The sequence below is a fragment of the Simochromis diagramma genome, unplaced genomic scaffold (assembly GCF_900408965.1).
Source record: "Simochromis diagramma unplaced genomic scaffold, fSimDia1.1 OVJJ01000321.1, whole genome shotgun sequence".
NCBI classification, from domain to species: domain Eukaryota; kingdom Metazoa; phylum Chordata; class Actinopteri; order Cichliformes; family Cichlidae; genus Simochromis; species Simochromis diagramma.
The window spans coordinates 6,885,757-6,905,931 of record NW_024386772.1 but is presented as its reverse complement, the minus strand read 5'-3'; the positions used below and the strand labels follow the sequence as shown (position 1 = coordinate 6,905,931).

At 39.4% G+C, this 20,175-nt stretch overlaps 2 protein-coding genes across 3 annotated transcripts; both read left to right on the top strand.

Annotated features, from left to right (window-relative positions):
• The first annotated feature begins 1,029 nt into the window (after positions 1-1,029).
• On the top strand, positions 1,030-11,025 carry kat2a (K(lysine) acetyltransferase 2A). Of its 2 annotated transcripts, none has more exons than XM_040045777.1 (19): positions 1,030-1,092; positions 1,411-1,701; positions 1,988-2,111; positions 2,217-2,362; positions 2,492-2,581; positions 2,694-2,875; positions 2,983-3,174; positions 3,343-3,449; positions 3,729-3,833; positions 4,146-4,282; positions 5,071-5,279; positions 5,378-5,504; positions 5,673-5,783; positions 5,867-6,010; positions 6,109-6,223; positions 6,339-6,375; positions 6,890-6,953; positions 8,001-8,085; positions 9,167-11,025. In XM_040045777.1, exons 2-19 carry the CDS (start codon positions 1,471-1,473, stop codon positions 9,358-9,360), a joined length of 2,400 nt encoding a protein of 799 aa, XP_039901711.1. In that variant the 5' UTR covers positions 1,030-1,092; positions 1,411-1,470; the 3' UTR covers positions 9,361-11,025. The 2 variants fall into 2 exon arrangements, with proteins under 2 accessions (XP_039901711.1, XP_039901719.1); XM_040045785.1 differs by lacking the exon at positions 1,030-1,092 and adding an exon at positions 1,118-1,235.
• A 2,784-nt stretch (positions 11,026-13,809) lies between these two features.
• On the top strand, positions 13,810-18,399 carry dhx58 (DEXH (Asp-Glu-X-His) box polypeptide 58). Its single transcript, XM_040045742.1, has 12 exons — positions 13,810-13,866; positions 14,021-14,250; positions 14,347-14,551; positions 14,627-14,817; positions 14,906-15,019; positions 15,419-15,551; positions 15,677-15,862; positions 15,987-16,237; positions 16,348-16,659; positions 16,755-16,945; positions 17,033-17,126; positions 17,221-18,399. Exons 2-12 carry the CDS (start codon positions 14,074-14,076, stop codon positions 17,404-17,406), a joined length of 2,040 nt encoding a protein of 679 aa, XP_039901676.1. The 5' UTR covers positions 13,810-13,866; positions 14,021-14,073; the 3' UTR covers positions 17,407-18,399.
• The last annotated feature ends 1,776 nt before the right edge of the window (positions 18,400-20,175 follow it).

Genomic DNA, 20,175 nt, shown 5'->3' with positions numbered 1-20,175 from the left:
GATTATAGATGGCAGACAGTTGGTGTCGTAAACCACCACCTCTGTTCAAAGATGGTCGCTCACAGTGGACATAATTGGCTTCTTTCACTCCTCTTTCAAACCATTGAAAGAGTGACCTTTGTCCTTTAGATGCAGATGGAATGCTGAGTCTTGTCCTGTGGAGGTGGCTCTTCTATGTTGTGCTATGCGCTTATGAAGTGACTGTTTGGTTTCTCCAATGTAGAGGTCTGGGCAGTCCTCACTACACTGTACAGCATACACCACATTGTTAAGTTTGTGTTCTGGAGTTTTGTCTTTCGGGTGAACCAGTTTTTGTCTGAGTGTGTTGCTGGGTCTGAAATGCACAGGATGTCGTGCTTGGAGAAAACTCTCCTGAGTTTCTCTGATGCACCGGCTACATAGGGGATGACAATGTTGTTGCGTCTGTCCTTCTTATCCTCCCTCGCTGGTGTCTGATCTTCTTTTCTGTGCATCTTTGCTGACTTTATAAACGCCCAATTAGGATAACCACATGTTTTAAGTGCTTCCTTTACATGTGTGTGTTCCTTCTTTTTCCCTTCAGGCTTAGAGGGAACATGTTCTGCCGGTGGTGTAGGGTCCTAATTACTCCAAGTTTGTGTTCCAGAGGGTGATGGGAGTCAAAGAGGAGGTACTGGTCTGTGTGTGTGGGCTTCCGGTAAACTTCAATGTTGAGGTTGCCATTCTATTCAATGTGCACAGCGTAGTCCAGGAAAGGCAAACAGTTATCCTTTTTGTTGTCCCTGGTGAACTTGATGTTTTTATCTTATCCTTTAACATTGTCCTATAGAAAGGGACCAAAAGGAGCAGATTTTAGCCTTCTATAATAGTCCTGAAGGAATCCTAAAACTTTAAATTTACCTGATGGGGTTTATTTGATAATGACACTTGCGTTTAAACATTTATATTGGATATGTTTTCTAATACTTGCTGTGGATTGTCATTTACTTCTGGGGTGCATACAGTGACTGCAGATCCCACTATAACCAATAGAGGGTGAGCTGCTAGCTAAAGAGGGTTTAACAACACACGGCAGGAAGGTGAGCAACGAAGACATGCAAGCGGAGATCTGTGGTAACATTTATGTTAACGCATTTAAAATATAAGGACATACAAATGACAAGATTCCTAACCTTACAGGCACTTAGTTAGCTATTTTTGCACGTGTTACACATGCAGAAGTGTAGCATATTAAAGGAAAAACCTAAACCATCACAGTGAGTTGATTCGTATGATCTATGCTGTGGGCGGATTTAACTGGTCGGGGTCCGTTAAGAGGAGGGGCAATATAAATCAGTTGTCAATAAATCTGAAGAAGGCTATATCGGTTTTAATCGTAGACAGTACAAAATAACTTTGCTGCAATTCTAACAAATCCTACTTTGCCGACAGAACTTGAATGCAGCATATGAGCTAAACGGGAGCTGAGGAAGAGACTATAGCAGCGTGGATATGTCGGACCCGGCGGCGCAGGCCTTACAACCCCGGCTTCTTCAAGCCCAGTCTGCTGGGTCAGCGGGCTCCAGTACTACTACTACTACTGCAGGCTCAGGATCAGGGAACAGTGACCCGGTCAGACCAGGGCTCAGCCAGCAACAACGTGCAAGCCAGAAAAAAGCACAAGTCCGAGCTTTCCCACGGGCGAAGAAGCTTGAAAAACTTGGCGTATTCTCCGCATGCAAGGTAGCTAGCATAGCTAGCCAAAGTTCACCATAACAAAGCACTCTTCAGACAGTATTAGCATTACTGTGTATATTCAGGAACAAACATGTAGCACGTAACCTAACATACGTGTTGCAGTATCAGTTTTTAACTGTCAAGGCAGTCTTGTATTTGCTGTATTATTCACATTAAAGCCTCAAAAATGCATTTATTGTTAGGCTAACTGAACAGTCATTCATTTACGTACAAAAGCTACAGTTGTGTTATTGTGTAAATCGATGTGTATGGATTATTTGCGTATTTTCAGGCTAATGACACATGCAAGTGCAATGGATGGAAAAACCCAAACCCACCGTCGGCCACACGTATTGATCTGCAACAGCAAGCAGCCAGCCTAAGCGAGCCCTGCCGCAGCTGTGGACATGCTCTGGGTACAAACTAGCATCCACGTACTGCTCACCTTGGAAATGCTGTAATAACGAACAAACGTGTATTCCAGTCATGCATTTACATTTTTCTTTACACCTTAATTACAGCTAATCATGTGTCACATCTGGAGAACGTGTCCGAAGATGAGATTAACAGGCTGTTGGGGATGGTGGTTGATGTGGAGAACCTTTTTATGTCTGTACACAAAGAGGAAGACACTGACACCAAGCAGGTCTATTTCTACCTTTTTAAGGTATGTAAAAGGCATTCAAACATTAGTGTGATTGTGATAGTGGTTCAGTTGGACTCAGAAGTTGATGTACATGACATTTATTTAGCCCGATATAAACTTGTCTTGTTATTTCTTCACTCTTTCCTTCAGCTGCTGAGGAAATGCATCCTTCAGATGAGCCAGCCAGTCGTAGAAGGATCCCTCGGAAGTCCACCTTTTGAGAAGCCCAACATTGAGCAGGTAAATTTTAAGAAAATAGCTTCGGTGAATGTTTTGGTCTTAAGCAGTGTACTGACTGGTGAGCACAGACTTTAAATCTTTAAATCTTTTTGTCTTTCTTTTAATTTCACAGGGGGTTTTGAATTTTGTCCAGTATAAGTTCAGCCACCTTGCACCAAAGGAAAGACAGACCATGTTTGAACTGTCAAAGATGTTCCTTTTGTGCCTAAATTACTGGAAGCTTGAGACCCCTACGCAGTATCGTCAACGTACCCAGAAGGATGATGGGACAGCTTACAAAGTGGACTACACTAGGTGCGTTCATTTGATAGTAGGGAAAGCCGATGTGTACATTTACTTGTTTCTAAAGTGACTATTGTATGTCGGTCTGTGCAATAAGGCGTTTCTTCTTATGATCGCAGGTGGTTGTGCTATTGCCATGTTCCGCAAAGTAATGACAGCTTACCGCGCTATGAAACCACTCAGGTGTTTGGGCGCAACTTGCTCAAGTCCATTTTCACCGTCACCCGACGCCAACTCCTGGAGAAGTTTAGGGTGGAGAAGGATAAACTGCTACCAGAGAAACGTACACTTATCCTCACACATTTCCCCAAGTAAGGACAAGCTTTATTGAAACGGTGTATGCTTGTGTTCAAGTTAAAAGGCAACCTGAAAAGCTGCAGAAAGATTATCAGTGTACTTGATGGTGCACTGGACACTGTTCACATTCATCTTGTGGGGATCACTTTATGGTTATTACATTTGTACATGTGTGTCTTCAGGTTCTTGTCCATGCTGGAGGAGGAAATCTATGGTGAGAATTCACCCATATGGGAGGCTGATTTCACCATGCCGGCCTCCGATGGCACACAGCTCGGACATCAGACAGGTGAGGCAGTCATAAAGTTGTACAGTTGAGCTTTTGCAATGTGTTTGGTCTATGTGTAAGGCATATGTTTAAAGGCAAATGAAGAGTGAATGTGGCAGTATGCTAGCAACCCAAGAAATCACAAGAAGGTTTTTGGTGTGGCAAGCAACGTTTCAATGAATGTGCATTTTTCTTGCGCAACCTATGGTTGCCAGGAAGTCTCTAGACCTGTGTGACTGAAGGCTTAGTTCCTGTTGTATAGTTTGTAAATATGTCAAGTCTTTTTGTCTGTCATTGCAGTGATCAGTCCGGCTTCAGTGTCTGGCTCTCCTGCTCTGTCCAAGTGTCTGAACAGCAGCTCTTCTGTCAGCAGCATGGATACTGGTGGAGCAGAACCAAAGACAGGTGTGTAAACCAACATTAAAACCACCTGCACAGGAGTCTAGAATGTCTAGTGCTTAGATGCTGTCAGTGGCCTCTGTGGATCAGACATGTTTTCAGCACCTCCTGTGGGTGCACAATTGGATGATATTTTGAAGGTGAACCAGGATGTCACTGGGTTTTACTATCGTGGCTAATCAATATATATTCTTTTAAGATGTAGAGATTTTTTTTTTTTTTTTTTTCTCAATCAGACCTTCCTGTGTCATAGATCACTGTCGGCGAATGTTTATGCTTTTTATTGCTTTGATCTGAGAAATGTTGCACTCATTTCAGGAGAAAAGCGCAAACTTCCCGAGACCTTGACCCTGGAGGATGCCAAGCGGATTCGTGTGATGGGAGATATACCAATGGAGCTGGTCAATGAAGTCATGATGACAATCACTGATCCTGCTGCTATGCTCGGACCAGAGGTCAGTTGGTTAAACTCCATTCTTTTAATGTTTGGTTAAGTTCATAACACCTGTGTCATGTCTAGGGATGGGTACCGGTATCACCGGTTCTGACATAAACGGTAGTAACCAGACCGAAAAGCAGTGCACATTTCGGTGCTTTTTTTCCCTGAGATGTCACACACTTTGAATTCTAGCCAATCCTTTTACCTTTGCAAGCGTAGTAGGCGGGCCCAGGTACGTACGTTCTTTTAGAGCAAAGCTACAGATTAAAAATGCCCAAGGCGAAGTGGTCAAAAGTCTGGCTGTACTTCACAGCAAAATATGCAAACTCAGCAGCCTGCAACAATTGCTTTAAGCTGATACTGTAATACTGTGCAAAGGAGGTGACACCTCGAACTGATGAAACACCTGGCGACGTATAGCGTTTTTTTTAAAAGCCGTTTTTTATTTATTATAAATATTATTATTCCGGCACCGTTTCAAAAGTACCGGTTTGGTACTGGTATCGGATAAAACCTAAACGATACCCATCCCTAGTTATGTCTAAGGAGACACCCTGGTCAATTTTCTGTGATCAAAATTTTAACTCACCAGGCAAGGTAACATTTTTAGCATGGAACAATTATGAATGAGTTCAGTCACATTTACTATGATGTGTCATAACAGCCTAAGTGGTGGTATTTAAAAAGCTTTGACTTAACACCAGGGTTATGTAAAGAAGTTGGTGTTGTTTTGGTACAATTTTAAAGACATTTAATACTGATGTTGTGTTTTGGTTTTTTTTTTGTTATGTTTAATATTGGTAGACTAATCTGCTGACACCAAATGCTGCCCGTGATGAGACTGCAAGGCTGGAGGAGAGACGTGGTATCATAGAGTTTCATGTCATTGGAAACTCACTTTCCCAGAAATCAAACAAGAAGATCCTGATGTGGCTGGTTGGCCTACAGAATGTCTTTTCACATCAGTTACCTCGTATGCCCAAAGAGTACATAACACGACTGGTGTTTGACCCGTAAGTCTAACGTTCTTTCCACATGTCGTGCCACTTGAGGCCCACACATGTTTGACATCTCCGTCTTTTTTTTTATTATTATTATTATTTTTTAATAGGAAACACAAGACCCTAGCCCTTATCAAAGATGGCCGCGTCATTGGAGGCATCTGTTTTAGGATGTTTCCCACTCAGGGCTTCACAGAGATCGTCTTTTGTGCCGTCACATCCAATGAGCAAGTTAAGGTATATAATAAGGGGTTAAATTTATACTCAGTTTTCAGTTCAGAAAAACCAGCTTACTTACACGTACCTATAGCAAAAAATAAACATGAATACGATTATGAGCAGTATTGCTGAATATTGTTGGAATTTCTTTTATAAATACGGTGCTCTCTCTCGGGTCTCTTTAAGGGCTATGGTACCCACCTGATGAACCACCTTAAGGAGTACCACATCAAACACAATATCCTCTATTTCCTCACCTATGCTGATGAGTATGCCATTGGCTACTTCAAGAAGCAGGTACTGCAGGCGTGACTTGTGCATTAACTTTCCCTCTCTCATTTTTGTCTTTCTATTAATTTTTTTTCTTTTTCCCTCCGCAGGGCTTTTCCAAAGACATCAAAGTGCCGAAGAGTCGATACCTTGGATACATCAAAGACTACGAGGGAGCGACCCTCATGGAGTGCGAACTGAACCCTAGAATCCCTTATACCGAGCTTTCTCATATCATTAAAAGACAGAAGGAGGTACGTCAGAAGTTCTCATTAAAGCAAACCTTGTTTTTCTTCATTTTTGTGAACATGTCAGTGTGTTTCTTATGAGATAAATTTGAAAATGTCAATAGATTATTAAGAAACTGATTGAGAGGAAACAAAGCCAGATCAGAAAGGTTTACCCGGGTCTCACCTGCTTCAAAGAGGGAGTACGACAGATCCCAGTGGAGAGCATTCCAGGCATAAGTGAGTGTTTTGTTTTTGTGTTTGTGTCTGAAAATATATATAATAAAATGCTTATTAATGTTTTACTTATAAGTATTTTTATACATATTTTTTATTTTTTTGTCTTTCTATTCAGGAGAGACAGGCTGGAAACCCAGTAACAAGGACAAAGGGTAAACTCTTTGGATATATTTTTAAATGATGTTGCTTTGGACTGTGACCTCCCCTGCAGGGACACTTTCATTGAACAGATTAAGATTTAGAAATGACTGAGTAGTGAAGGAAAAGAAAGCTCAGATGAGTACAATCAGTAAACAAAAAAAAATGTATAATAAGAAATACCTACTGAAATATACAATTTATCGAAGTTGTTATGATTTTGGTATTAATGCTAAGATGCCACTATTGTTGGTGTTCAGAAATGTATTCACCTAACTTTAGCTTTTTGTTGTGTCTTTAAGTCTACAGGTCCTTTAACCTTCTCAGGTTCAAATTAAACTTTTTGTTGCTAATGCACAAACAAGTCCTGCAGTGGTACTTCTGAGTAAAAAAAAAAAAAAAACCCCTCATAAAATATGTATGTGGGGTAATCAGGTTGTTAGTTTTTAACTGTTGCAAATCGGCAACGCCTGCCTTGAGAGGGCTAAGTGTAGTCAAAGGTTTACTTATCATTTATATCTTTCATAGGAAAGAGGTGAAGGATCCTGATGTGCTATACAACATGCTGAAGAACCTTCTCGCCCAGATAAAGGTGAGGATCACCAGAGGCCTGTATTCGGAAGCAGTATTTGGGGCTTAACTCCAGGGTTAACCATAGATTTTTGCTGTTATGAGGGTTAACTCTTTTACCAGGGTACATCATGGTGCTAAGAAGTTCCCATAAAAAGCGTCATCCGTGAGAGGTGAAATGTCTTTAAAACAAAACAAAAGTCCAGTTGTATTTGTTTATTTTCAAACTCTCATGGCTACCATGACCTGGATGAGTGAGAACCTACACAGACAAATCAACCTACACAGTCATAACAAATTGACTGTTATGACTGCATAACAGTCAATTTGCATTGACTGACAATGGACCGTGAGTTCAGTTTCACGATCTCGAGTATTAATATTGTCATGACTATTGATCTATTTCCATGGCTACCATATTCACGAAGAGTTTGGGAATGGCCGCTGTCACAGTATTGTAAAGCCTGGATTATACTCTATTGCAGAGACGGACAGCTGGAGACCTGACGGCCGAATACTCATTTCTGTTATACTTCAGCTGCCTGGGCATATGTGTAGTTTGTGCACTGTAATGTAATTCTACACAGACAAGTCTGCCCAGTCACAAAACAACAAACAGGCACACGGACATTCACGTATGTCCTCAGGCTTAATGTCCGATGACGAAATTTAGGTCACAGTCTGCCCAAGCGGAGTCATGGATGCTGAAAACATGAAAACCGCTTTAGATGGTGAAATATGTACTCAAAGGCTCCCTCCTCAGTTCAGAACTGGTCACTGCCTTTTCATATAATTGACCTCCTTGACTCTCCACTCAGTCACACACCATTGCTTTGGATGCATCACTTGTGTGGACTTCAGTCAGTATTTTTTCAATATTTGTAACATAAGCTGCTCTGCTGCCAGCAGATTTGCATGTTTGTCATTGGACACTTAAGGAAAAGAGATTCTTGGCATGTTGAACTTGCTTTCAGGTACAAGCCCCAGCTAACACCTGAGTGGAGCACACACAAGGATACACCCAGACTAACAAGACCTGAGACTAACTAAAACTTTGTCACCTCTGCAGACTCATCCTGATGCTTGGCCCTTTATGGAACCAGTGAAGAAATCTGAAGCTCCGGATTACTACGAAATCATCCGTTTTCCTATTGGTGAGTAAGCCTCGCTTAGATAATATGACCCCCCCCACCCCCCAGCAATAGTTTGCAAATCTCTTAAAACCTGCATTTTACAATACAATACATAGTTCAAAGTAAAAACATAAGAAATTAAAACCTAGGAAATCTGTTACTTTAAGAAAAAAAAGGTTTTCAACCTGATGGCAGCAACATATCTTTTAAAAAAGGTGGTACAGGGACTATATGTTTCCCACTGTGTAGCATCCTCTCTTTTATCAAAAGTCTGTAAACACCTGGGAGCTGAAGACAATAGCTAATGGACTTTCAGGGGAGAGCAGTGTTGAGCCCGTTCTTGTCTGATATAGGATTCTAGCGGCTCAACCGTCCAGGGTCGTCTTTGTTGTATTACTGGTTTCATGATATGCCAAATTTTTTTTTTTAATTGGTCTGGACTGCAGGCAGGCCAGTTTAACACCTGGATTCTTCTACTACCAAGTCTTCTTATTGTAATAGATGCAATAGGCAACTTAACATTGTCTTGCTGAAAAATGGGTGGCCTTCCCCAAAAAAGCTACCTTGATAGAAGCTGCTGTGTTTTTTTTTTTTTTTAATGCCCAATCATGTTACTGATCTGTTGTGGATTAACCTAATTTGTTGTAAAATGTTCTTCCCAACTGTCTTGACGCATGCTCAATCATCCAGGTAAGTAAATCACAAAAAGTTGCTTCTGTTCATCTGGATGTAGCGTTTTCAGTGGGAGAAATATTTTGTCTCTCATCCAAGTGACTTCCTCAGACTGAAGAAAACGCTATGACCAGACAAACACAATCAACTTTTTTGGGGTTCCTCCCAGCTGTTCCCTTTGAATCCAGTTTACTTTTCCAGTTGCTTGTGCCTATGTTCCACCTTGTTTTTGAGATGTGTTACTGCCATCAAAATGGTTTCTGTGATAATATAGATAATATATTTGTTTGAGATTTTCACATCATTGCATTTCATTTTTGTTTACATTTTACATCCCAGTGTTTTTGGAATTGGGGTTATTGTTTGTGGTATTTAAGCCATTACTTTTTAATTTATGCAGATTTTCTTTGTCCTTATTTTGCCCTCACAGACCTAAAGACTATGACCGAAAGACTCAAGAACAGATACTATGTGACCAAGAAACTTTTTATTGCCGACCTACAGCGAATCATCACCAACTGTCGCGAGTACAACCCCCCAGACAGCGAGTACTGCAAGTGTGCCAACACCTTAGAAAAATTTTTCTACTTCAAATTAAAAGACGGAGGTCTGATTGAGAAATGAAGCCTGCCTCAGAACTATTTCGACTGACAAGGAGTTACTTTCACAGCGGCCAAACGCCAAGATAGAGAAGATTTTTAGCTATTGTCATATCTTGGTTAAGAAAAGGTTATTTTCAAGGGGAAAAAAAAAGAATTGCGGAAAAATTGTTGGACTTGCATCACAGCCAGTTGAATACTACAAGTTTCAAAATGTGATCCAGTTAAACTTACCTGATGACGTCTTCTTTCAGTACTCGCAGTGGGTGAATTATCTGCTAATACGTGTTTCAATGAGTGTACCAAAGTTACAGGTCCAAGTAATAATGCGACTTTCCACCATTCTTTGTAGAGTGACAGATTCAGCTTTGTTGCATTTTACAGGAGCCAGTGTTTAAGTAGTAAAGAGTTGATTTAAAAAAAACAACAAAAACTGGACCTTGGGACCTAAAGCCACGTTGCCTTCCATTACTGAGACACTTGAGCATCCCAGCCATTTTCATAGGAATGAAAATAAATGCTCTAAGGGGCAAAGTGCTTAGAGCACTTGAAAAATGGGAAGTACTTTGCTAAGTAGTACTGAAACAATTGAATTAGTCATTTGTTTAAAAAAAAAAAAAAGAGTAAAATTGTTACTCTCACATGAAGTGCAAATTCTGAATGTTTGCAAGTGAGGACTTTTTTTTTTTTTTTTTTGCTTTCTCTTTTAATATTTACCATCTATTGATTTTGATTTTCTTTCCTAAATGTTTGACTGTTGGTCATGATAAAATAAAATTGTCATTTGGATAAATGACTAATTATGAGAACAGCACTGCAGATGAAAATAACTGCTGGTTGCAGCTCTACTGTTAAGACAAATTGAGGCACTCTGTGATGGACTGGGCATAAAATACTTCCAGCACTTGTGTGCTAAAGAAAATAAGTAAATCAAAAGTTACCTTAATAGAAACGTTTTCATGCTAATATAATACTTATTTATACATAAAATATAAAACATGTTTATGCAGCATTCCAAACGATTTTGATGAGGTCACAGTTAGTATAGCTTCTTTTGCAGGTGTTTACTGTACGTGTTTGAACTGGTTTGTCCTGTAGGACTGTCACCTCCACATAGGGAGTGTTTTGTGTGTAGCCTCACTTTTGTGGTGGTTCCATGTTTACTGGTTAGTTTTTGTTGCAAACACAAAAAACAGGGGAGGCAGACGTTAATCAGCAGTCCTGTATAGATTATGACTTTTGGAAAGAGAACATGACTTAGTTTATTTTATCACACTGTTCGCAAGCTGTGGAAGGTGTTAATGCATGGCTACAGTTTACAATGTGCATTAAAAAAACAAAACAAAACCTTCAGGCACAGTTGCAGGGTTTTTTAAGTGTTTTTTTTTTTTCCTTTTAAACTTTTCATCAACATCGTATGTTTGCGTGTGTGTGAATGTCTGTTTTGTTTTGTACTTGAATCATGACAAGCTTTGAATTGTTGGAGTGATGTCAGTGTTTCGTTATTCAGGGTTGTCAGTTATGTAGTTCATCCTCAGACTACCAATGTTGCATTTCAGACTTTCTTAAAAGGTGTCTGAGTGAACCTTCCAGCTGTTTGAGGATAGCTACTGTTGAGTTATGGTTTAAATACCGTTTACTGTAACTGTAATACTGTTCACGACAATAAAGTTGTTGGGGTTGTTTTGTTTTTTTTGGTAAATAATTCTTTTCATGGTCACTTGGCTAAATAAAGAAGGTCACCAACAAACACTTTTAATCTGAGGCAGAAATATTAGTAAAATCATAAAAGGCTTTTTAGAGGAAAAAATTGCGTGCATATAACTAAATAAGTGACTGTTATCTATAATGCATCTTTAGGCTCTCTTGTATGATTGTGTATAATAGGCTTTAGAGTTCTGTTTCCTGATGCAATGAAAACAAGACGGGTGTATCAAGGGCGTGGTGCATGCAAAAACTGATTAAAATCTACAACACCCTAAGGTTTACACAGTACTAAGATATATTTAGGGTAACTTTTCAGTTGGCCTGACACTTTCAACCGAAGGTTTTATCAGGAAAAATATTTATTTTCTTCAAAAATACTTGAGGCTTGTAAAGGCTAGTGGATCATTAACAGTGCTACCTAAACCAGTTAGATAAAATAAAGAAATTAGTCATCTCAGGCAAAAGTCCAGCTCCTCAGGGTGAGGAGGTGGTGTTTTTCAGTTGTGGTTTGTTTCTTGTCAAAGAATGCAAATTCTTAAAGGCGTTTCGGTAAAATCTAATGTGAAAAACAATGAATTATGAAATTTGAATTATTTATGGACACACCAAAAACAATATATGTAATGGTATACTTTACTTCTTTTCATGGTATTTTTCATTGATTTCTATTAGTTATAAAGAACCTAAATTCCCTGCACAGTTAACTGCAAAATGTCTTGCTGCTGTATTATGTAAGGCTTGTAAAACACAACTGCTTTATTGTCAATGACATTTAGGCTTTGTCACTGCATTTGAGTTGTGATTTGTTGTTCCTCCAGAGCCTCCCTCAGTTGGCCCATTCTGCACAGAGCTTTTGATTTCGTTTCTCTGTATCACACAACGTGTCCACTCCCGTTGAAAACTTCATTAAACCAGAAAATGCATGTGATATCCCATTGTGTGAATCAAAGCACTCCTTACTGTTGATATTTTGTGCTGTGACTCACATAGTGGATAGGTAATGGAAATTACCAAAGGATTTATTAGAACTTGCATATTGTTTACACAGTGCTGTAAAAAAGTAGTAAAAATTCCTACTTCGAATCAGCTGGGATTTTTTGTACATTAACTTTAGTTTATCCTTTTGCAACTTTCACAAACTTGCCTTCATACAGGGAGTGCAGAATTATTAGGCAAATGAGTATTTTGTCCACATCATCCTCTTCATGCATGTTGTCTTACTCCAAGCTGTATAGGCTCGAAAGCCTACTACCAATTAAGCATATTAGGTGATGTGCATCTCTGTAATGAGAAGGGGTGTGGTCTAATGACATCGACACCCTATATCAGGTGTGCATAATTATTAGGCAACGTCCTTTCCTTTGGCAAAATGGGTCAAAAGAAGGACTTGACAGGCTCAGAAAAGTCAAAAATAGTGAGATATCTTGCAGAGGGATGCAGCAGTCTCAAAATTGCAAAGCTTCTGAAGCGTGATCATCGAACAATCAAGCGTTTTATTCAAAATAGTCAACAGGGTCGCAAGAAGCGTGTGGAAAAACCAAGGCGCAAAATAACTGCCCATGAACTGAGAAAAGTCAAGCGTGCAGCTGCCAAGATGCCACTTGCCACCAGTTTGGCCATATTTCAGAGCTGCAACATCACTGGAGTGCCCAAAAGCACAAAGTGTGCAATACTCAGAGACATGGCCAAGGTAAGAAAGGCTGAAAGACGACCACCACTGAACAAGACACACAAGCTGAAACGTCAAGACTGGGCCAAGAAATATCTCGAGACTGGTTTTTCTAAGGTTTTATGGACTGATGAAATGAGAGTGAGTCTTGATGGGCCAGATGGATGGGCCCGTGGCTGGATTGGTAAAGGGCAGAGAGCTCCAGTCCGACTCAGATGCCAGCAAGGTGGAGGTGGAGTACTGGTTTGGGCTGGTATCATCAAAGATGAGCTTGTGGGGCCTTTTCGGGTTGAGGATGGAGTCAAGCTCAACTCCCAGTCCTACTGCCAGTTTCTGGAAGACACCTTCTTCAAGCAGTGGTACAGGAAGAAGTCTGCATCCTTCAAGAAAAACATGATTTTCATGCAGGACAATGCTCCATCACACGCGTCCAAGTACTCCACAGCGTGGCTGGCAAGAAAGGGTATAAAAGAAGTAAAACTAATGACATGGCCTCCTTGTTCACCTGATCTGAACCCCATTGAGAACCTGTGGTCCATCATCAAGCCACTTTCTTTCCAAGCTCCTTTGAAAAAAGGGCAACTTTGGTTTTAGTTTTTGGTTTTGGTTATTCTTACTTGTGAGTTTATATGTTTTCAGACGGCACAACTTTTTTTGATGGTGACTTAAGCTGTACCCAAGCTCTGTAAAGCAGCCAAATACTGTTGAAGCTCTTTTCTTGCCAGAGGGCAGAAAACAAGTGAATGAGTACATGTAAAAAATCCCCATGCCTTTTTTAAAGACTAATTCTGACAAGCTGTGTCTGGAAAACAAAACTACAAACAATGAATACGTTAAGTTAGGGAATTACCTTGACTAAAAAATAAATAAATCTATTTCTAAGCAGTACCTTGGGTGTGGCTCTTCTTAGAAGAACCTACTTTATTTTAGTGAAGCTCATTCTTCCCTTGTCACTGCATAATGATCACCTGCTGCCGTTCTTCAAGAGACTCCCTCGTGAGGCCCACTGTTCTGAGAACATAGAGGTTTCGTTTTCCAGTTTCCACGTGACACAGCCTGTCCAAACAGAGTTTAAAACCTCACCAACTTGCAGTGCCTGGTGACAGCGGAAGAGGAAAGAAGCAGAACAACACAGAGCTCTGTCAGCACTGACTGGTGAGTTAAAATTACATTTTCTTCATATATAAATGATATCAAGTGTTTCTATTCACTATGCCTCTCAGAATGCTTGCTTGTTTTGTCACCAGCTTTAGTCCTACAGACGTTTAAGCCTTCAAATTGCAATGTGGTGTCCATTTCTTTTCTACAGTATCTGTATTCTATGCCACGCAAAAATATTACTGAACAAAAGGGCACTGCGAAATGGCAGATTTTGGACTGCATAACTACCAGCAGGAAGTGGTTGAAAGGGCTCTTAAAGGAGAGAACATCATAATATGGTTACCGACGGGAGGTGGAAAGACCCGCGCTGCAGTGTATGTGGCCAAAAAACACCTGGAGACCACACCAAATGCTAAAGTGATGGTCCTCGTAAACAAGGTACCTAAAGTAGAAAAAGGGCAATAAAAAAACCATCGTAAAACTGGTATAAGAAGATGACTTCATATAATGTTTTTGATGTGTTCTATTATTCAGGTTCATCTTGTTGACCAACACTACAACAAAGAGTTTGAGCCTCACCTGGGTCTACGCTATGCTGTTAGGAAAGTGAGTGGAGAGAGTGATGAAAAGGACTTTTTTGGGTTAGTGGTGCAAGAGTCAGATGTGGTCATCTGCACAGCACAGATCTTGTACAACGCTCTGATTAACAAAGAGGAAGCAAGACATGTCGAGCTCTCAGGTGAGTCAAAGTGAGCTTAAACAAGTCTGATTATGCTTTTATGCTAAAATGAACTGACTTGAGGATTTTCTACAGATATTACTCTGCTGATAATTGATGAGTGCCACCATACTCACAAGGAGTCTGTCTACAACAAAGTAATGAGACTCTATGTGGAGAAGAAGCTGAAGGGAGAAAAACCACTGCCACAGATCTTGGGCCTCACAGCATCCCCAGGGACAGGAGGCGCAAAGACCCTGGACAAGGCTGTGGAGCATGTACTGGAGGTCAGGGATTCATTTTTATATATATCATTTGCCACTCAAATGTCCTCCCACAAGTGTCTTTTTCTCATAATTGATTATGCTCTCTCAGATTTGTGCCAACTTGGATTCAGCCATAGTTTCAACTAAACAGTATGCTCCTGAACTGAAGGAAGTGGTGCCCAGACCCAGAAAAACCTTCAACATTGTCAACATGAGAGAGAGAGTAAGCAGATATTTAAAAAAAAAAACAAAACAAAAAACTGATGGATTTTGAAAAACTGCATTTTCTTGTAACATGAACAAATGCACTGAGAGACTAATGGGAAAAGCCTAATCTACTAGTTCACCTCAGAAATGACCACAAATACTCTTATTGCCACTCCCAAGACTAGTGTTAATTGAATTCCACCTTGGAAAAATGCTAATATAAGAGTCAAATATATCTGTAGTAGCAGAATCTAAAATAAAGATTTTCAAAAATTTCCTTTTAATTTTGCCTGTGCTTAAAGGGCTCTTGGGTGTCACATCACTGACTGACTGAGGCATTTTTTGCCCTGGGATGGCAGCCACCTGGCAAAAATTGGGACCTGCTAGTAACCACAAATACATGTTTTTCTTTGAGGATCCTTTTGGTGATCATCTGAAGTCAATGATGACGATTATCCACGGTTACATGGATATTCCTCCAGACTTCAAACTGAGAGAGTGTGGAACACAAGAATATGAAGCAGATGTGGTGGTTCTGGAACAGCGAGGTAAGACCGTAGCGTTTAATCCTTCTGCTGATGGCAGCGGTAAATACAACGGATTTTGTGAGAGTTAAGGTAATCAGTATTTAAATAAAATAATACTGCTGTTTGTATCTGTCCTCTTTGACCAGGAGTACGAGACAACAACAGACTGCTTGCACAATGTGCGTTACACCTTAGGCAGTACAATGATGCCCTCCTCATCAATGACACCTTGAGGATGATTGATGCTTATCGTTCCCTAGTGGAGTATTACTCCACAAAGAGCACCAAGGCCATTGATGGGACAGACTTCTTCTTGTTGGGACTTTTTGAAGGTGAAAATCCTAACATTTTCATCGCTTGCTGTTATGTGTTAATACCATAACTTTATGTTGTAGCTCATAATGCAACTTTTGATGATTTCAGCCAATAAAAATATTACTATTTTGTGGCACACAGAGAATCAGGTGGAGCTAAGGAACCTTGCTATGGATTCTCGCTTTGAGAACCCAAAGATGGATGAACTTCAGAGCACTCTGTTACAACAGTTTGGGTCAGGTGTCCCATCAAGAGGAATTCTCTTCAGTAAAACTCGCAAAAGCACCCACTGCCTGAAAGACTGGGTCCTCAAAAACAGGGCATTGAAAGATGCTGGCATCGAGGCAGACATCCTCACTGGTGCTGGTAATGGCATCACCTACATGACACAGGTATGATGATATACAGTCTTCACCGATAAGCTTTGAGTCAGTCACATTCAGTAACATCTCTATGGACATTTCTGCATGTTTCCTTGCTTTTATTTGCATATTTCTTACAGAATGAACAGGCAGAAACAATCAGGAATTTCCGTATGGGTTCTCTGAACCTCCTGATCTCCACCAGTGTGGCCGAAGAAGGTCTTGATATACCTGAATGTAACCTGGTGGTGCGCTACGGACTCCTTACTAATGAGATCGCCCAGCAGCAGGCAAGTGGACGTGCACGAGCAAAAAACAGTCAGTATGCAGTCGTAGCCCAAGCAGGCGGGCGTGAACATCGCAGAGAGTGCATCAATGAATATCTGGAGGAGCTGACTGGTAAAGCCATTGACCGTGTGCAACGTATGAGTCACCACGACTTTTACTTAAAGGTGATGTTTAAGGACACTACCGAGCCATAACTTACTGCTCTCACTCTCACTGCCCAGTGTTACTAACATTATCATCCATTCCTCTGTGATTCCAGTTAAGTGAGCTTCAACAAAAGGCAATTATTTCTAGTAAAATTGAAGAAAGCTGCAAAACGGAGAAGAGGAGTCGTAACACTGCTTCCAGTATCCAGTTCTTGTGTCGAAACTGTTTTACCCCTGTGGCTTCTGGCAGTGACATTCAACTTGTTGACAATACGCAATATGTCAACGTCAGCCCTGACTTTAAGTGAGTTAAAGATGTTCTGATCTAAGAGTTAAAGCAGAAGTATGTTGAGACCAAATAAAAATATCTTTGCTTCTTGTTTGTCCTCAGGAATCACTACAAAGTTGCAGAGCGGGTGATTCTAGAAAGGAGCTTTGAGGACTGGGAGCCTGGGTGTAGAATCAGATGCAAAAAATGCAACAAGGTACAGTGAACTCACTGTTTAATACTGTATCTAAATAGATCCACAGTTCATGCTCATGTTGGAATCTGACTGTTATTCTTATACAAATTCACAGGAATGGGGATTCGAGATAAAATACAAAAAGCATGTCTTAATGCCAAATCTAGCCATTAAGAACTTTGCCCTGGAAACCCCCAAAGGCAGGATAACAGTAAAGAAATGGAAAGATGTACCTTTCACTGTTGAGGACTTCGACTATGAAGAGTACTGCCAGGAAAACTTCCCTGACCTCTTTGATTGAGCCACGAACCAGAAAGCTCTGTGTGGTTTTCTTCTGCACTTTACTTGATTTTGAGACTCCAGTTTCTTTTAGAAAACCATACTGTTGTGTGGTTGGATGTTTGCATGAACACAGACTGGAAAAATTCACTCCACATATGCCCGGTCTTTGTTGCGTGGTGCCTGAGGCAGCTAAAAACCTTAGTGCATCAGTCATGTTTATAATTAGCAATTAGTGAATGCTTCATTTATGCCCAGTGCCTGAGTTCATTTGCGTTCTTCTATAACATGACCCTTAAACATCATGAATATTTGACATGCCATCAAGAGGAGATTAATTAACATGAACTGTTTTAGCTATTTTAAAATGTGTTCAGATGTAATGCTGCTGATGTGTGTATGAAGTTTGACATCGTGGACAATTTCTGTAACTAAATCAGATGTTTTATGAGAGCCTAATCTTAAGAATTATCATTGTTCACTAACAGATGAAATCATCCTTTTTATTTTTTCTATATTGTAGCATATAAATTTTTAAACTAAATCTAAATTTGATTAATTTAAACAAATGCTCCTTTTGAAATTGATTTTTCATAAGTTTGCCTTTATTAATCAGTAGGTGTCAGTCTTGTATAGCACAAGAAATGTTTTCGTAAAGCCAGGATTAAAGCTTTCGAGGATTTTCACATTGAAAGATGTGGATGTAATGGAAATGTCTGAATCTGCAGATAATGTGGAAATATACTGAGAATGAATGACTTACAGGCCACAGTCAAACATGACAGACTCATGAGCAAGGCATTTAATCCCCAACTGTTTCTATAAATTATGGTATTATCCACGTCAGGAGCACGGTTGTGCAGCCTTCTAATGTGTCTAGGCAACCACTGTAAAAGAGATGTGCATTCAGTTGACTGAATATAGACACATTATTTGCTGGGATGAGGATATAAAAATATATATTTCTGTTTATATGTCTGTATAAAACTGTTACATAAATAAAAACAAAAAAAAAGGATATGTGAAAATGCTGACTTCAGAGACTTTAATGAAATGTTTTAACACCTGGGGATGCACCCTCAGTATTACTGGATCAATACATAGTTATGTATTTTAACTGTTGTGGTTTAACACCATATAACTGATATACATTAGAGATATGATTATTTCAAATTGCAATTTGTCACACTGGAGTAAGGCATACATGTTTTACAATTATAAAGTCTGTTTAAAGCAGACTTATTCCCAAGGATAAGTCAAAAAATATATATTTTGCTGTGATCTGGCCACGGATGAGGCATTTAACCTTCACTAAGCAGTGGGATAGTATCAGGTCTGAACACTGAATCTTTATTAGATCTATTTTAGAGCTTAAGTTTAGATGTAATTTATTACTGAGTCGTAAAATAAATCTATAAACTCATTAATTCAAATTATTACTGATTGTCTGCAGCTCTCTTGACTTATTTGCAACACCAGTGCTGGCTTTAGCTGTAAATATTCTTTATACATTTTTATTTGACTGACTCCTAATGTCTCTGAACTAGGCATCTGTCAAATCTGTCATTTTTGTGCAGAAGAAGTGTAAAATGATCCATCAAATGCTTTATTTCCTCTGAGTGCACACAGAGCCCTAAGCAGAAAGCCTGGCTTAACTAAGACAGAAAGCCTGGCTATGTCAAACTTCTCTAGCTGAAGATGATGACAAGTTATTATTTAATGCAATTCATAATTTAGGTTTGTCTTGTTGGCCAATCCTGAAGAAAATAGTTTGAGAGCAAAGAGCTGGACCAAGTCAGTGGAGAGACCAATAAGAAGCATTTCTTTGTGTTACTGGTGCAGACGTCAGAGCCTTTCATCTGCACAGCACAGCTTATACAATGCTCTGACTAACAAGGAGGTATTAAGACATGTTGTGCTCTCAGGTCAGTGAACGTCAACATTTCTAACATTTTGGGAACTGGGCGCCTGGATGTAGAATCAGATATAGTAATTTAAACAGGGCACAGTCTTTAATACTGTGTTTAATAATACTATAATAATAATACTATAATTTAATAATACTTTAAACACTAGTGTCAAATTGGGCTGCACGATTTGTCGACATAATCGATGACGTCGACTATAAAAATTTGTAGACGCAGAATTATACTGTCTACTTTTCATACTAATACTAATAAATATGTTTTTGTAATACAAGGTATACTACACTGCAGTACACTACAGGAAGACTGCGATCAAGTGAGCCCTGGCGCCAGCTACACCTATACAATCCTGTTGCACTTTTCATACACATATTACGGTACGGGTGCCGACTGGGTTAGAAACAGTCTTCTGAATACTTGCATTTTTCACTATTTTACTTCTTAATCCACTTCGAGATTTGAAATATTAGCTATATATATATATATATATATATATATATATATATATATATATATATATATATATTTATATGACATACATTAATATATAATTATTACACTACACGTTAAAAATAATAAAAAGAATTACAAATTCGGTAAGAGTAGACAATACATTTGTCTTCTCACTATACTGTATATTTTTGTTCAACCTGACCTTATCCCCAACTAAACTGCTGTGCTGTATTTTTGATATTGTGTATTTTTTTTAATTTTATAACAAGAAAATTGTTAAAGGTGACGTGAATACTTCACTGGATTCTACGGTGTGTTCACACCGCAAAAAAGTTTGGGCAAACTTGTTAATAGCCATTATTTTCCTGTATAAATCGTTGGTTGTTACAATAAAAAATGTCAGTTAAATATAT